Source organism: Eretmochelys imbricata, chromosome 7, assembly GCF_965152235.1.
Source record: "Eretmochelys imbricata isolate rEreImb1 chromosome 7, rEreImb1.hap1, whole genome shotgun sequence".
Taxonomy (NCBI): domain Eukaryota; kingdom Metazoa; phylum Chordata; order Testudines; family Cheloniidae; genus Eretmochelys; species Eretmochelys imbricata.
In genome coordinates, this window is record NC_135578.1 from 41,943,549 (window position 1) to 41,955,618 (window position 12,070).

The 12,070-nt window shown below is 45.3% G+C and overlaps 1 protein-coding gene across 1 annotated transcript; it reads left to right on the forward strand.

Annotated features, from left to right (window-relative positions):
• Positions 1-921: 921 nt before the first annotated feature.
• On the forward strand, positions 922-9,845 carry LOC144268038 (uncharacterized). The gene is made up of 2 exons (XM_077822575.1): positions 922-6,685; positions 9,798-9,845. The coding sequence occupies exon 1, from the start codon at positions 4,120-4,122 to the stop codon at positions 5,683-5,685; it is 1,566 nt and encodes a 521-aa protein (XP_077678701.1). The 5' UTR covers positions 922-4,119; the 3' UTR covers positions 5,686-6,685; positions 9,798-9,845.
• The last annotated feature ends 2,225 nt before the right edge of the window (positions 9,846-12,070 follow it).

A 12,070-nucleotide genomic window follows, 5' to 3' on the forward strand; every position in this document is an offset into this window, starting at 1 on the left:
GCTTTAAAGATGAGATTTCTGATATGGTTTATATTCTGTTTATCTTCCTACAGCTAGAATAGATTTAATTTAAACTGTATGGAATAAGGTGGTTTTACAGATGTTTTTCAGAAGTTTAAATAAGAGATTCTACAGACCTGGAGCTTAGAAAATTAAATAAATGCATCTCTTCCCCCTGAAGAATTACAGTTAAATTACCAGTCCTTTTAAAATGCACAGAACTGAAAAGGTATTCAAAGCTAAATCGGTGGAGGTGTGTATCTAACAAAGTAAGGTCAAACACAACTCTATGGCATGTCTCTGTTTGTAATGTGATAAGTTGGTAATGCTGCATCTTCTCAATTCCAAAAATTCAGGGAATATTCTAGGTAGCAACAGACATAACGCTGTAGATTTTTGTGCAGATTAAAATGGGGAAAGCCTGCTCTATGTGGAAAACCAGGTCCCTTTACCTGCCTGGGGAAAGTGCTAAAGGTATAAGAATATCTTTTGCTTCCTATGTACATTACAGCCAGCCATTTAACTTGCTGGAGGTGGGGGTAGGGAGTGTGTTCCTAGGCTGGTCTCTAACAGACAGAAGGTGGCCTTTATATCATGGCTGGTGGAAAAGCGGGAAAGCACCGTGAGGCAAAATGGATACCCAGAAGGAGTGGAAAGAAGAGTGGAAGTGGGGGAAGGAAACGGGAGGCAGAGTAAAGAACTGAGGAAGCGGTGCTGGGGGAGCTAGGCTTATGGTTGGAATGAAGTTAACTTAGCAATGGCAGTTGCAGACCCCTGTAGTGAGGAGGGAATCAGGGGCCTAGGGGTGGAGGTAAGGGGGGGGGTGGGTGGGTAAGTTCACAGACCTCTGTGGTAGAAAGGAGGAGCAGTGTGTGTGTGTGGTGGCGGGGGGGGGGAGGGAAGTAATGGAGGAAGGCAAGAAGCACCTGCTGAGTGCAATGCACTTGTCCTGCTGAAACCTGTCAGCTGTGAGACCCTTTTAGTAGTATTTCTGTTGTCATGCTTATGCCCTGTCATTCAAAAACAGGCAATGAAAGCATTGGTAGAGTCAGGGGGGCATGGTCTAATTCTAGCACTAATGTGGTGGGTGGGCTCACTGAGAGTAAGGGCAGAATTTCCATTTTAAATAAAGGCCTTCATCACTGCCCTCTTTTGGTGGGGTAATGATATAAAAAGCTAGTATTTACATTAGTGCTAGTGGTTGGATACTAGTACTCCCTTATTCCTCCATGTGCAGCGGAGACTGTTACTGCCCTGCAATTGCTTCTTTCTCAATTGTTCCCCTGTTACCCGTAGCACCTTCTCTTCTCCATGGCGGGGCATGGACTGGAGCTGGAGCTGGCAAGCTTGCCAAAGGGCTCTAGAGCTTTCAATTTCAGCAAGGAAGTAAAACATGTTCCAGTCCCCCACGGACAGATTTGAAACATCTTCTGCAGGGAAGCACTTGCTGGATTGGCCCCGTTTCAGCTCCTCCACTCATGAGTACAGCCAAGCTTCTCAGCGTGCCAGGCTCTGTGAAACAGCATGCCTGAGCCCTAGCAGTGCTGCAGAGGGAGGAGTTTTGTGCCTTACACCAAAGTTCAACTATTTAGTTCCTGAAATTATTTTACACCCAACTCGTAACCTTTGGCCAAACATACAGGTACTAAAATTAAGATATGGGAGGGTATCCTTCAGGGGATCTTACACCAACTGTGCAGGCTCCTGTCCAGTAGATTGGTGGGAGCCAGGCAGAGAAACCTATTCTGTGTTTTGCAGGCTCTTGCCCTCCTACAGCGGTATGAGGGGTTGTCACCTCCCGGGTGCAGTCTGGGAGCCCTAGGAACTGCTGTGCCCCTCTAACCACTCTGCTCACACTGCTTTGCTGGAGATAAGAGGGCCTGGTGAGGCTGGCAGTTAGCACCACACACCCAATTGAGTTACCTGGGTGCTTTACTCTAAGCCACTCAAAGACAGACAGCCAATTTCCTAGCTCCCCAAACTTGTACCCCCTGCTAGAGTATAAACCCAGAATTATATAATCTTATGCTGCACAGGGATTTGTACAGGGTAAAACTCATTAATAAAGTTTGCCTTCCTCTAAACGTGGGAAAGGTATGCAGCAACCGTAGCTCACAGAGCTGAGATCCTCCCCAGACACTTCACTTAAAGGCACACTAGTTTAGATAAAGCTTAAAATAAGATTATTAACGACAAAGATAGATTTTAAGTGATAGCCAGCAGATTGTTGGGGACACTGGGGCATGGCCACTAGGTAACTTGAGGGGATGGAAGACCACGAGTGTCGATGAAGCCCCTCGCACTAGGCCCAGGTGTCCTTGGGCCCCCCCCTCCGCCTGGAGGCACTCGCAGCAGCTCTGCGTACTAGGCCCAAGTGTCCTTGGCCCCCCCCGCCTGGAGGCACACACAGCAGTTATGCTGAGAATCTGCAACAATATGTTGCAGAGTCAGACTGCCTGAAACTAAGCAAGGCCACACAGGGCAGATATGAAAGAACAATGCTGAATAAAGCAGCTTTATGTATAGTTTAATAAATGATACAGAGAACCAGGGAACTAGCTGGGAACTGGATTGGCTGGCTATAAGGATACTTGGGGCAGCTTGCTATTGGATAAGTATGCTGAAAAAAAGGATGTATAAAAGCCTGTGTAATTTCCTGCTCTGTGTACAGGATTTGAAATTCAAATCTCCCTGTACCTATTTGAAGCTTCAAATAAACTTTTCTGCTTCTCCACCCCGTTGTGATTATTGGGTGTAGCACACCGGGTAACGAACCACTCAAGCCGTTGTTCAGCCTCTCGGCACTGGGTGCCGGCAACAGCTTTTGGTGTCCCTGGGTGGGCGACGAGGCTGCAATTTAGCCTTGCCCGGACCCTTCCTGGAGAACCGACGCCCAGCACGCACTGGTGAGTTCATCGGGGGCCTCTGAGGAGACGCGATTTGATCGACCCGGAGGGCACAACGGTGCAACGCACTCATATAGTGGAGAAGCAGTTGTGGACGGCGGTGAACAACTGGTCCCTTCAGACATGGGGGAGGAGCAGCTGCAGGCCACGGTGAAGAACCGGTCCCTTGAATAAGGTAGGAACCTTTTAAAATCCGGATTGTATGCTCTGTTGGAACCTGGGGACGCCCAGAGTTACCCTGTAGGTATGGGACAGGGACAGAGCTCAGGGGTTAGGGCACGGTGTACGCCCCTAGAATGCATTCTAGCAAACTAGAAGGTATTTGGTGCGAATCCAATGACTAAGAGCCAATTAAAACAATTCTGTACAGTTAACTGGCCTCAATATCAACTAGAGGACCAGGAGTGGTGGCCACCAGGAAGGTCAATTAATTGCAACACGATCCTCCAATTAGTTTTGTTTTGTCAATAAATAAATAAATGGAATAAATATTTGTATGTACAAGCGTTTATGGCTTTAAAAAATAGAACAAAGCTGTAATTCTGCAAAGTTGTAATTTGACTCCAACTGATTCGGTAGTAGCTAATGTTAGTCCCCAGACCCCCACCCCCACTGTAATGGCAGAGCGGGTGTCCCCTTCAGCCCCCACACCTCCACCTTATAAGAGTAGGATGCCTCAGGTTACAGAGATTGCCCCTTTGGTGGTACTCTATCCTTTGCTTACCGAGACTGTTGTGGCTTGCCCAGGGGCAAATGGACGTCAGGCTACCACTATGCAAGTTTAGTGTGCCATTCAATCCAATAGATTTAACAGCTTTTAAAACACAGGCTGGGGAATTCTCAACGAACCCAACCAGGTTTATTTCAGCCTTTAAGGGGTGCCTCAGTAGTCACAAGCTGGATTGAGACAACTGTAATATCCTCCTGAAAACCCTGTTGTCTGAGGTGGAGAGGGATCAGGTTACACCTAAGGCAAGGGAAGCATCAGCATTCAAGCAAAAAAAAAAAAAAAAAAGGAAGCTGTCTGTCAAGTTCCTCTCCAAATAATTGTAAGCGGCTCAGGGCATTTCAGGGTATGGCAAGCTTTTGCAGGATCCCAGAGTTTGGACTGTGGCCTAAACCCCTGTACTACTGTGTAAAAGGAGCGGATCATGACCCCTTCTATTAGACCCCAGAGGCTGACAGGGCATTTAAAATCCTGAAAAGAAAACTGATGGAAGCCCCAGCTCTGGACCTGCCGGATCTCTCCAAGCCGTTTCAGTTGTATGTACATGAACGAAGGGGGGTGGCCCTAGGAGTGCTCACACAGCAGTTAGGAGCATGGAGACATCCCGTGGCTTATTTTTCTAAGCAATTGGATCAGGTTGCAAAGGGTTGGCCGGCATGTTTACGGGCGGTCACAGCTACTGCCCTAGTGCTTGAGGAAGCGGAGAAGCTAACATTGGGAGGGGTTATGCAAATCTATACTCCCCATATGGTCCGAGCCTTATTGGATGCAAAGGGAGGGCTTTGGTTCACCCAGGCTCGGATTGCCCGGTACCAGGCTAAGCTGTTAGAGAACTCTAAAGTCACCTTACAGCCTTGCCCCTCCCTTAACCCAGCCACTCTCTTGCCAAAAACAAAGGACCAGAAACATGACTGTTTAAAAATCATACATGCCCAGTACTCCAGCCGTCCGGATTTAAAGGATGTACCTCTCCCAAATGCAGATTATGAGTGGTACACTAATGGTAGCAGTACTGTAATAGATAGGCAAAGGAGGGCGGGTTATGCTGTTGTGATGCTCCATGACACTGTGGAAACTGAAGGTTTGCGTGCTGGGACCTCTGCCCAGCTTGCCGAACTAATAGCCCTGATCCGTGCACTTGAACTGTCAAAAGGAAAGCGGGTCAACATTTTTACTGATTCAAAGTATGCTTTTGGTGTGCTGCATGCTCATGCTGGCCCATGGAAGCAAAGGGGAACGCTGACAGCCCAAGGCTCCCCAGTCAAGTATGGGCCCCAAATCCTCCGGCTCCTAGAAGCTGTACAACTCCCCTCGGAAGTGGCGGTGGTACATTGTAAAGCCCATCAAAGGGAGGATCAAGATGTGGCCAGAGGTAACGCCCGGGCAGATAGAGAGGCTAAGCATGCTGCCACCCTGCCATCCCCTCAGACTGAGAACGCCCATATGCATGCCCTTATCCCATCAGTAGGGGAGCTTCCAACCCCTCAGTACTCTGGGGAGGAGAGACAGCTAACTGACAAACTCAGTCTCCGGGTAAAGGAGGGATGGCTCCATTCCCCAGAAGGGAAGGTCCTCTTACCAAAGGGCCTGATCCAACCGGTGCTGCAGAAACTACATCAAACCACTCATGCTGGCAGGGAAGCACTTATCCAACTAATGGGAAAATATTTTATCACTTCTGGACTCCGACCCCTGGCTGCCCAGGTACAAGTGGACTGCTTAGTCTGCCAAAAGAATAACCCCCGACCGGGACATCCTGTGCTACCAGCTGCCCTAGAACCCACTCCGGGCCCTAGACAAGTGTGGCAAATAGACTTTACTGAGTTTCCCCGGACCCAAGGGTTCAAATATCTCCTCGTTATAGTGGATCGGTTCAGCGGATGGCCAGAAGCCTTCCCACGCCGTAACCGCACTGCCAGAACAGTGGCCCTCAAGTTTGTTAAGGAGATCATTCCTCGCTTTGGACTCCCCCTGTGGATGGAATTTGACAACGGGACACACTTCACATCAAAAATCATTCAAAGCATCTCACATGCCTTACAGATCCCCTAGAAACTCCATACGCCCTGGAGACCGCAAGCCAGTGGTGTAGTGGAGCGTACCAATCAGACCCTTAAACAGCATCTCTCAAAAGTGTGCCAAAAAGCCTCATTGCGATGGCCTGATGCTTTGCCCCTCTTCCTACTCCGTATCCGCGTTCTCCCAAAGGGTAGATTAGGGCTCAGTCCCTTTGAAATGATGTTTGGAAGGGCATGGCCTATGAATGGCACCCCGGTTCTGTCAGGGGAATGGGAGTTGGGTAATGTGTTTTTGTCACAGTATATGTGTTGCCTGTCTGCTGTTCTCTTGTCTCTTCACAGGTATACCAAGGATTCCCAGCATCTCCCCTTGGACTCTCCTGTCCACTCCTTACTGGTGACTCTGTGCTTGTTCGCACCTGGAAAGACGAGCCTCTCCAGGAAAAGTGGAAAGGACCCTATACCATCCTGCTGATCTCCCATACAGCGGCAAAGATCGAGGGACACAAGAACTGGATCCCTCACTCTCGTCTGAAGGCAGTACCCACCCCCTCGTCAGCAGAACAGTGGACCGTCCAACCTGCTGACTCTTCATCTAGTGACGATCTCGGGCTAAAGCTACTGTTTAAAAGACACAAATAGCAGGCACCTTAATGCTAAAATAGGCCCACCCAGGTACTGGAGACCCTGGGCTGGAAAAACTCGTGATAATTAATTGGGTAACATTGTTGTTCTCTGTATCGGTATTTCCAAACTCTGCATAGCGGGAGCATAACTCCTTTGTTTTGCTTGTGCACCATGTTGCTAATTTAACAAACCAGACTGATTGCTGGGTATGTGCTCCAACTCCACTGTCCCTCCAAAACAGGAATGCCTGTTGACATGCTGCCCTTGACCCGAGCAGAATTAGCCACCACCAAAGAGCAGGAAAGAACGGACTCGCCATTCTGGAATAAGACCTCTTTACAGCAAGCCACCTATCAGGACCAGGAGTATTCAGTTGCAGTACTCACTGAGGAAGTGTTTAGTTTCAGGTAAAACATAACTAATCTAATCACTATGGGCGTCCTGTGGAAAAAAGCTCTTGTGTTATTACACAGTGGGCTAATGGGTATTAAATAAAGACCAAAAGGGGAGGCCAACAGTATGGGTGTAATGGTTCCTCCCCTTTTAGAAAAACTCTTACAAATACTCTTACCACAAAAAAAAGGTTTGGAAATATAACTTGCCGTCCAGTTAATATCTCCAATGTAGCAAGCCAATGGTGGGTTTGTAATGGTCCCTATGGCAAGTGTAATTTGAACGGCACAATTAAACGCCCCCACTCATATCTAATCAAAAAAATAAAATGCCCCCTTAGGGGCATATAAATTATTTAAAAAAGCAGCCAAAGCAGCCTTAAATATCCCAGAAATCCCCTTAAGAAACAGTCCTTACTGGGCCCTACAGGGTCACTATTTTGTATGTGGCTGAAAGGCTTACAAGGTGCTGTCAGCCAACTGGACAGGTAGCTGTTATATAGCTCATGGAGTTCCTCATCTGTCAATAACTGCCACACTGTCCAAAGGAAAAATTAGAAATGCCCAAAACACCTCTGTTGAGTCACGAGAAAAGACCCTGCGGCGACTGACTACGGCATTGAAGGGCAATATGAAGAATCCCCTCACAACCAAAAAGCTTGTAGGGTGCTCTGTACTGGGAATAGCGCCACTGTTTACCGGGCTAGCCATGGCATGCATAGGCCACTATACTATAAGGCTGCAAATGGTACTTGAGAAGGTGGCCTTAGAGTTAGAGGACTCGGTTAGTAATTTAGGGTCAGCAGTAAAAACATTAAATAAAAAGATACAGCAGCTCAGAATGTTTTCCCTCCAAAACAGGCTGGCTTTGGACTATCTCTTGGCAACCCAAGGAGGGGTTTGTGCCCTCATCGGGCCCCAATGTTGTGTATATGTAAATAATAGCAGTTATAAAATCTATAAAAAGGTGGTACAGGCTAAGGCCCATGCCAGAGCACAGGTTGCCTATACTGCCCCAGAGAACGATTAGTTGCAAACCTTGTTTTCAGACTGGGGTTTGTTGTCTTGGCTTGGCGGTTTATTTAGCCTGCTATTAAAACTTCTCTTTCCTGTATTGCTTGTATTACTAGTATTATGCTGTGCAGTATCATGTGTTAGGGCCCTTTTGCAAAAGTTAATAAGTCATTCTCTTCAGGGCTATCACAAAGTGCTTATGCAAAGTCCTATTGTAAAAAAATAAGTAGCCCAAGTAAAAAAACTCAGAGCCAAGGTTGTTGAGTGTTCTCAAAGGGGGGAGTTGTTGGGGACATGGGGGCATGGCCACTAGGTAACTCGAGGGGATGGAAGACCATGAGTGTCAATGAAGCCCCCTCGCACTAGGCCCAGGTGTCCTTGCCCCCCCCCCCCCCCCCGGCCTGGAGGCACTCGCAGCAGCTCTGCCTACTAGGCCCAAGTGTCCTTGGCCACCCCACCTGGAGACACACAGCAGTTATGCTGAGAATCTGCAACAATATGTTGCAGAGTCAGACTGCCTGAAACTAAGCAAGGCCACACAGGGCAGACATGAAAGAACAATGCTGAATAAAGCAGCTTTATGTATAGTTTAATAAATGATACAGAGAACCAGGGAACTAGCTGGGAACTGGATTGGCTGGCTATATGGATACTTAGGACAGCTTGCTATTGGATAAGTATGCTGAAAAAAAGGATGTATAAAAGCCTGTGTAATTTCCTGCTCTGTGTACAGGATTTGAAATTCAAATCTCCCTGTACCTATTTGAAGCTTCAAATAAACTTTTCTGCTTTTCCACCCTGTTGTGATTATTGGGTGTAGCACACCGGGTAACGAACCACTCAAGCCGTTGTTCAGCCTCTCGGCACTGGGTGCCGGCAACAAGATCAAAGCAGATTACCTAGCAACTAAGCAAAAACGCAACTAAATCTAACATACTAGATGGCTAGGATCTGAATTAGCAATTTCTCACCCTGACTGATGATACAAGCAGTCCACCAAGTTTCCGTACACAGGTTAGAAATCCCTTTACCTGAGAACCAGCACTTCCCCAGTTCAGTTGTTGTTCCTCAGGTGTTTCCAGGAGTTCTCTTGCAGGGGGAGTGAGTCCTAGAGATGATGTCACAATCCACCTTATATAGCTTTTCCATAGGGCGGGAACTCTTTGTTCCAAACTCCATTCCTAGTTCAGCTTGTAGAAAAGTAGAGGTATCAAAATGGAGTTCAGTGTCATGTGGTCTGGTCACATGCACTTGCTGAATCACAGCAAGCATTACTCTGGCTGTCTGAAGCCTTCTCAGGAAGGCTCACCAGGTGGGGGACAAGCTTCTCCTAATGCCTATTGTTTCCCCTAATGGCCCATTACCTTGAATAGACCCTTCACAACCAGCTGTTTAGACTGGAAGCATCTTGTCTAGTGGGTGTTACCCACATGTAACTACATTTGAAATACAGATATAGTCAATATTCATAACTTCAGATACAAAAATGATACATGCACACAAATAGGGTAATCAATCATAATTTTTTCAGTGACACCTCACAAGATGCATCTTGTACCAGATGCATCATAATTCTCATATCATCATATAATATGGGGTGCAGTGTCACAGACCTTTACTCCTGTTATCTGTATTAGCTGGTTTCCAGTGTGCTTAATTTTGGTGTCTTTTTCCCAAGGAACTCAAACTGTTTAAAACCGTAAGACTTTGTGAGTAGGGTATATCCCTACTGAACAGACGTGATTTGAGAAGAACAGACTCTAGTTCACAGCCTAATTTAAACTGACAAGTTATTTTACATACTAAGTTTCCACATTAGAGAAACTAGGAGAGAATTGCTTGTTTGGCATAACTTTGATTCTTCACCTCAGTGTCCCATCCTCCCCGTCCATGGATTTTGAGATTTGTGCCAACTTCTTTCATGGGAAAATAAATGCAGAGCGTAACATAAGGAACAGTTGCTTAAAATTATGAGAGCCTCACCTTTCTCTTTCAACATGGTGAAAGGTGCAATATGCCTTACCTTTTTCTTTCAATATTTGAGGCTAACTAATTGTATTTGGAAGCAAGGTGTTCCTCCTTTATACAATATTCTGCTTATCCATTTTAAAAGGTCAAGGTTCTTTGAAACAATGAACTGCTGCCAGGGAAGACAGTGAGGATTTATAAACCAAGGGCCAGGTCCTCCTTCCAGGCCTGGAGGCCATCTGAGCAGATCCTGTTTGTTTCAAATTTTGGTCATGTAGCAAAAGAAAAACTACTGTAAAATCATGGAAAAAATAGATGAAGGGAAGAAGTTATGAAGAAAAGCATCAGATATGACTTGGTAGGTAAGTGGCTGACAGAAAATTGGTTAAATTTATTGATTTATTACAATCTCAGTAGACCCAGATACAGTTTCCAGCCTAAACATTAGTTTACAAAACAAGAATGACACTAGCTACCTGCAGTCTGATTAATTTTGGGATTGGACTGTATGTATCTGCTGACTGTCTAATATGTCAAGAGCAATTTAGTTGAGGACAGTGTGAAATAAAGTTTCTACACTTCACCTGTACACTAATCATCAAATTATATACGAAACATTGCTACAATCCAGGTGGAATGAGATCCATGTAATACTTTTGATTATTCCAAGGTAAATAAATGCCTACCTAAAAGCAAATTTTTTACAATTGGAGATTATAGGGAGCCTGATAGTTCAATACTCTAATACTCTAATAAAGGGACACAGAACCCTTCAATTGTTTAACTCAAGACTTCTCAGTGACCCATATGAAATGAGTGGGAAGTTTAAATTCAATTTTTAGTACACAGTATCCATATTACAAAATCACCACCTCATTTTGGACAGATATGCTCTTTTAGGCAGAATCAGAAAAGCTTACTCATACACCTTGTTTACACTAGAGTAAAAGGTGTGTTAGAATGTGTTAGCTCAAATGTTTTAACATGGAAGACTTAGCACACCGCTCTTAACACATGCTACATTGGTCAAGTTGAAGCACGGGGGTGCATCAGCTTTAATCAATCAGTTTAATGTGTGTTTAAGTCTGTACTCCATTGTCTACACTAGACTTTCCCATAGTGTTGGAAGGTGTTGGCTAATGCTTTCTAATATCACGCCTTTAATCCTAATCCAGATAATGCTTTACAAATGATCCTTTTAGGTTAGGTTTGAACAGTATTGCCAAGGTAACAGAGAAAGAAAAGGAGTACTTGTGGCACCTTAGAGACTAACCAATTTATTTGAGCATAAGCTTTCGTAAGCTACAGCTCACTTCATCGGATGCAGACTGTGGAAACTGCAGAAGACATTATATACACAGAGACCATGAAACAGTACCTCTTCCCACCCCACTCTCCTGCTGGTAATAGCTTATCTAAAGTGACCACTCTCCTTACAATGTGTATGAAAATCAAGGTGGGCCATTTCCAGCACAAATCCAGGTTCTCACCCCCCTCTACACACAAATTCACTCTCCTGCTGGCAATAGCTCATCCAAACTGACCACTCTCCTTACAATGCGTATGATAATCAAGGTGGGCCATTTCCAGCATAAATCCAAGTTTAACCAGAATGTCTGGGGGGTAGGGGGGGTAGGAAAAAACAAGGGGAAATAGGCTACCTTGAATAATGACTTAGCCACTCCCAGTCTCTAAAGTCTAAATTAATAGTATCCAATTCGCAAATGAATTCCAATTCAGCAGTTTCTCGCTGAAGTTTTTTTGTTGTAAGATAGCAACCTTCATGTCTGTAATTGCATGACCAGAGAGATTGAAGTGTTCTCCGACTGGTTTATGAATGGTTCCAGAGTAACAGCTGTGTTAGTCTGTATTCGCAAAAAGAAAAGGAGTACTTGTGGCACCTTAGAGACTAACCAATTTATTTGAGCATAAGCTTTCGTGAGCTACAGCTCACTTCATCGGATGCATACTGTGGAAACTGCAGAAGACATTATATACACAGAGACCATGAAACAATACCTCCTCCCACCCCATTCTCCTGCTGGTAATAGCTTATCTAAAGTGATCACTCTCCTTACAATGTGTATGAATGTTATAATTCTTGACATCTGATTTGTGTCCATTTATTCTTTTGCGTAGAGACTGTCCAGTTTGACCAATGTACATGGCAGAGGGGCATTGCTGGCACACGATGGCATATATCACAGAGAAGTTTGTCTTGCCCCTGCCATGCCCATTTTTGTTGAAAAGACTTAAGTCTGAAGTGGCAGCAACCATGAGCAATATATTCACCATACAAGATGACTAGAAATACTAACGTTAGAACTGTCAAACACACTGGAGTAACACGTAGCTAAACAGGCACACTTTTAAATGTGACAGCTTTCAAAGTAATATGTAAACAAAATGGACACTATA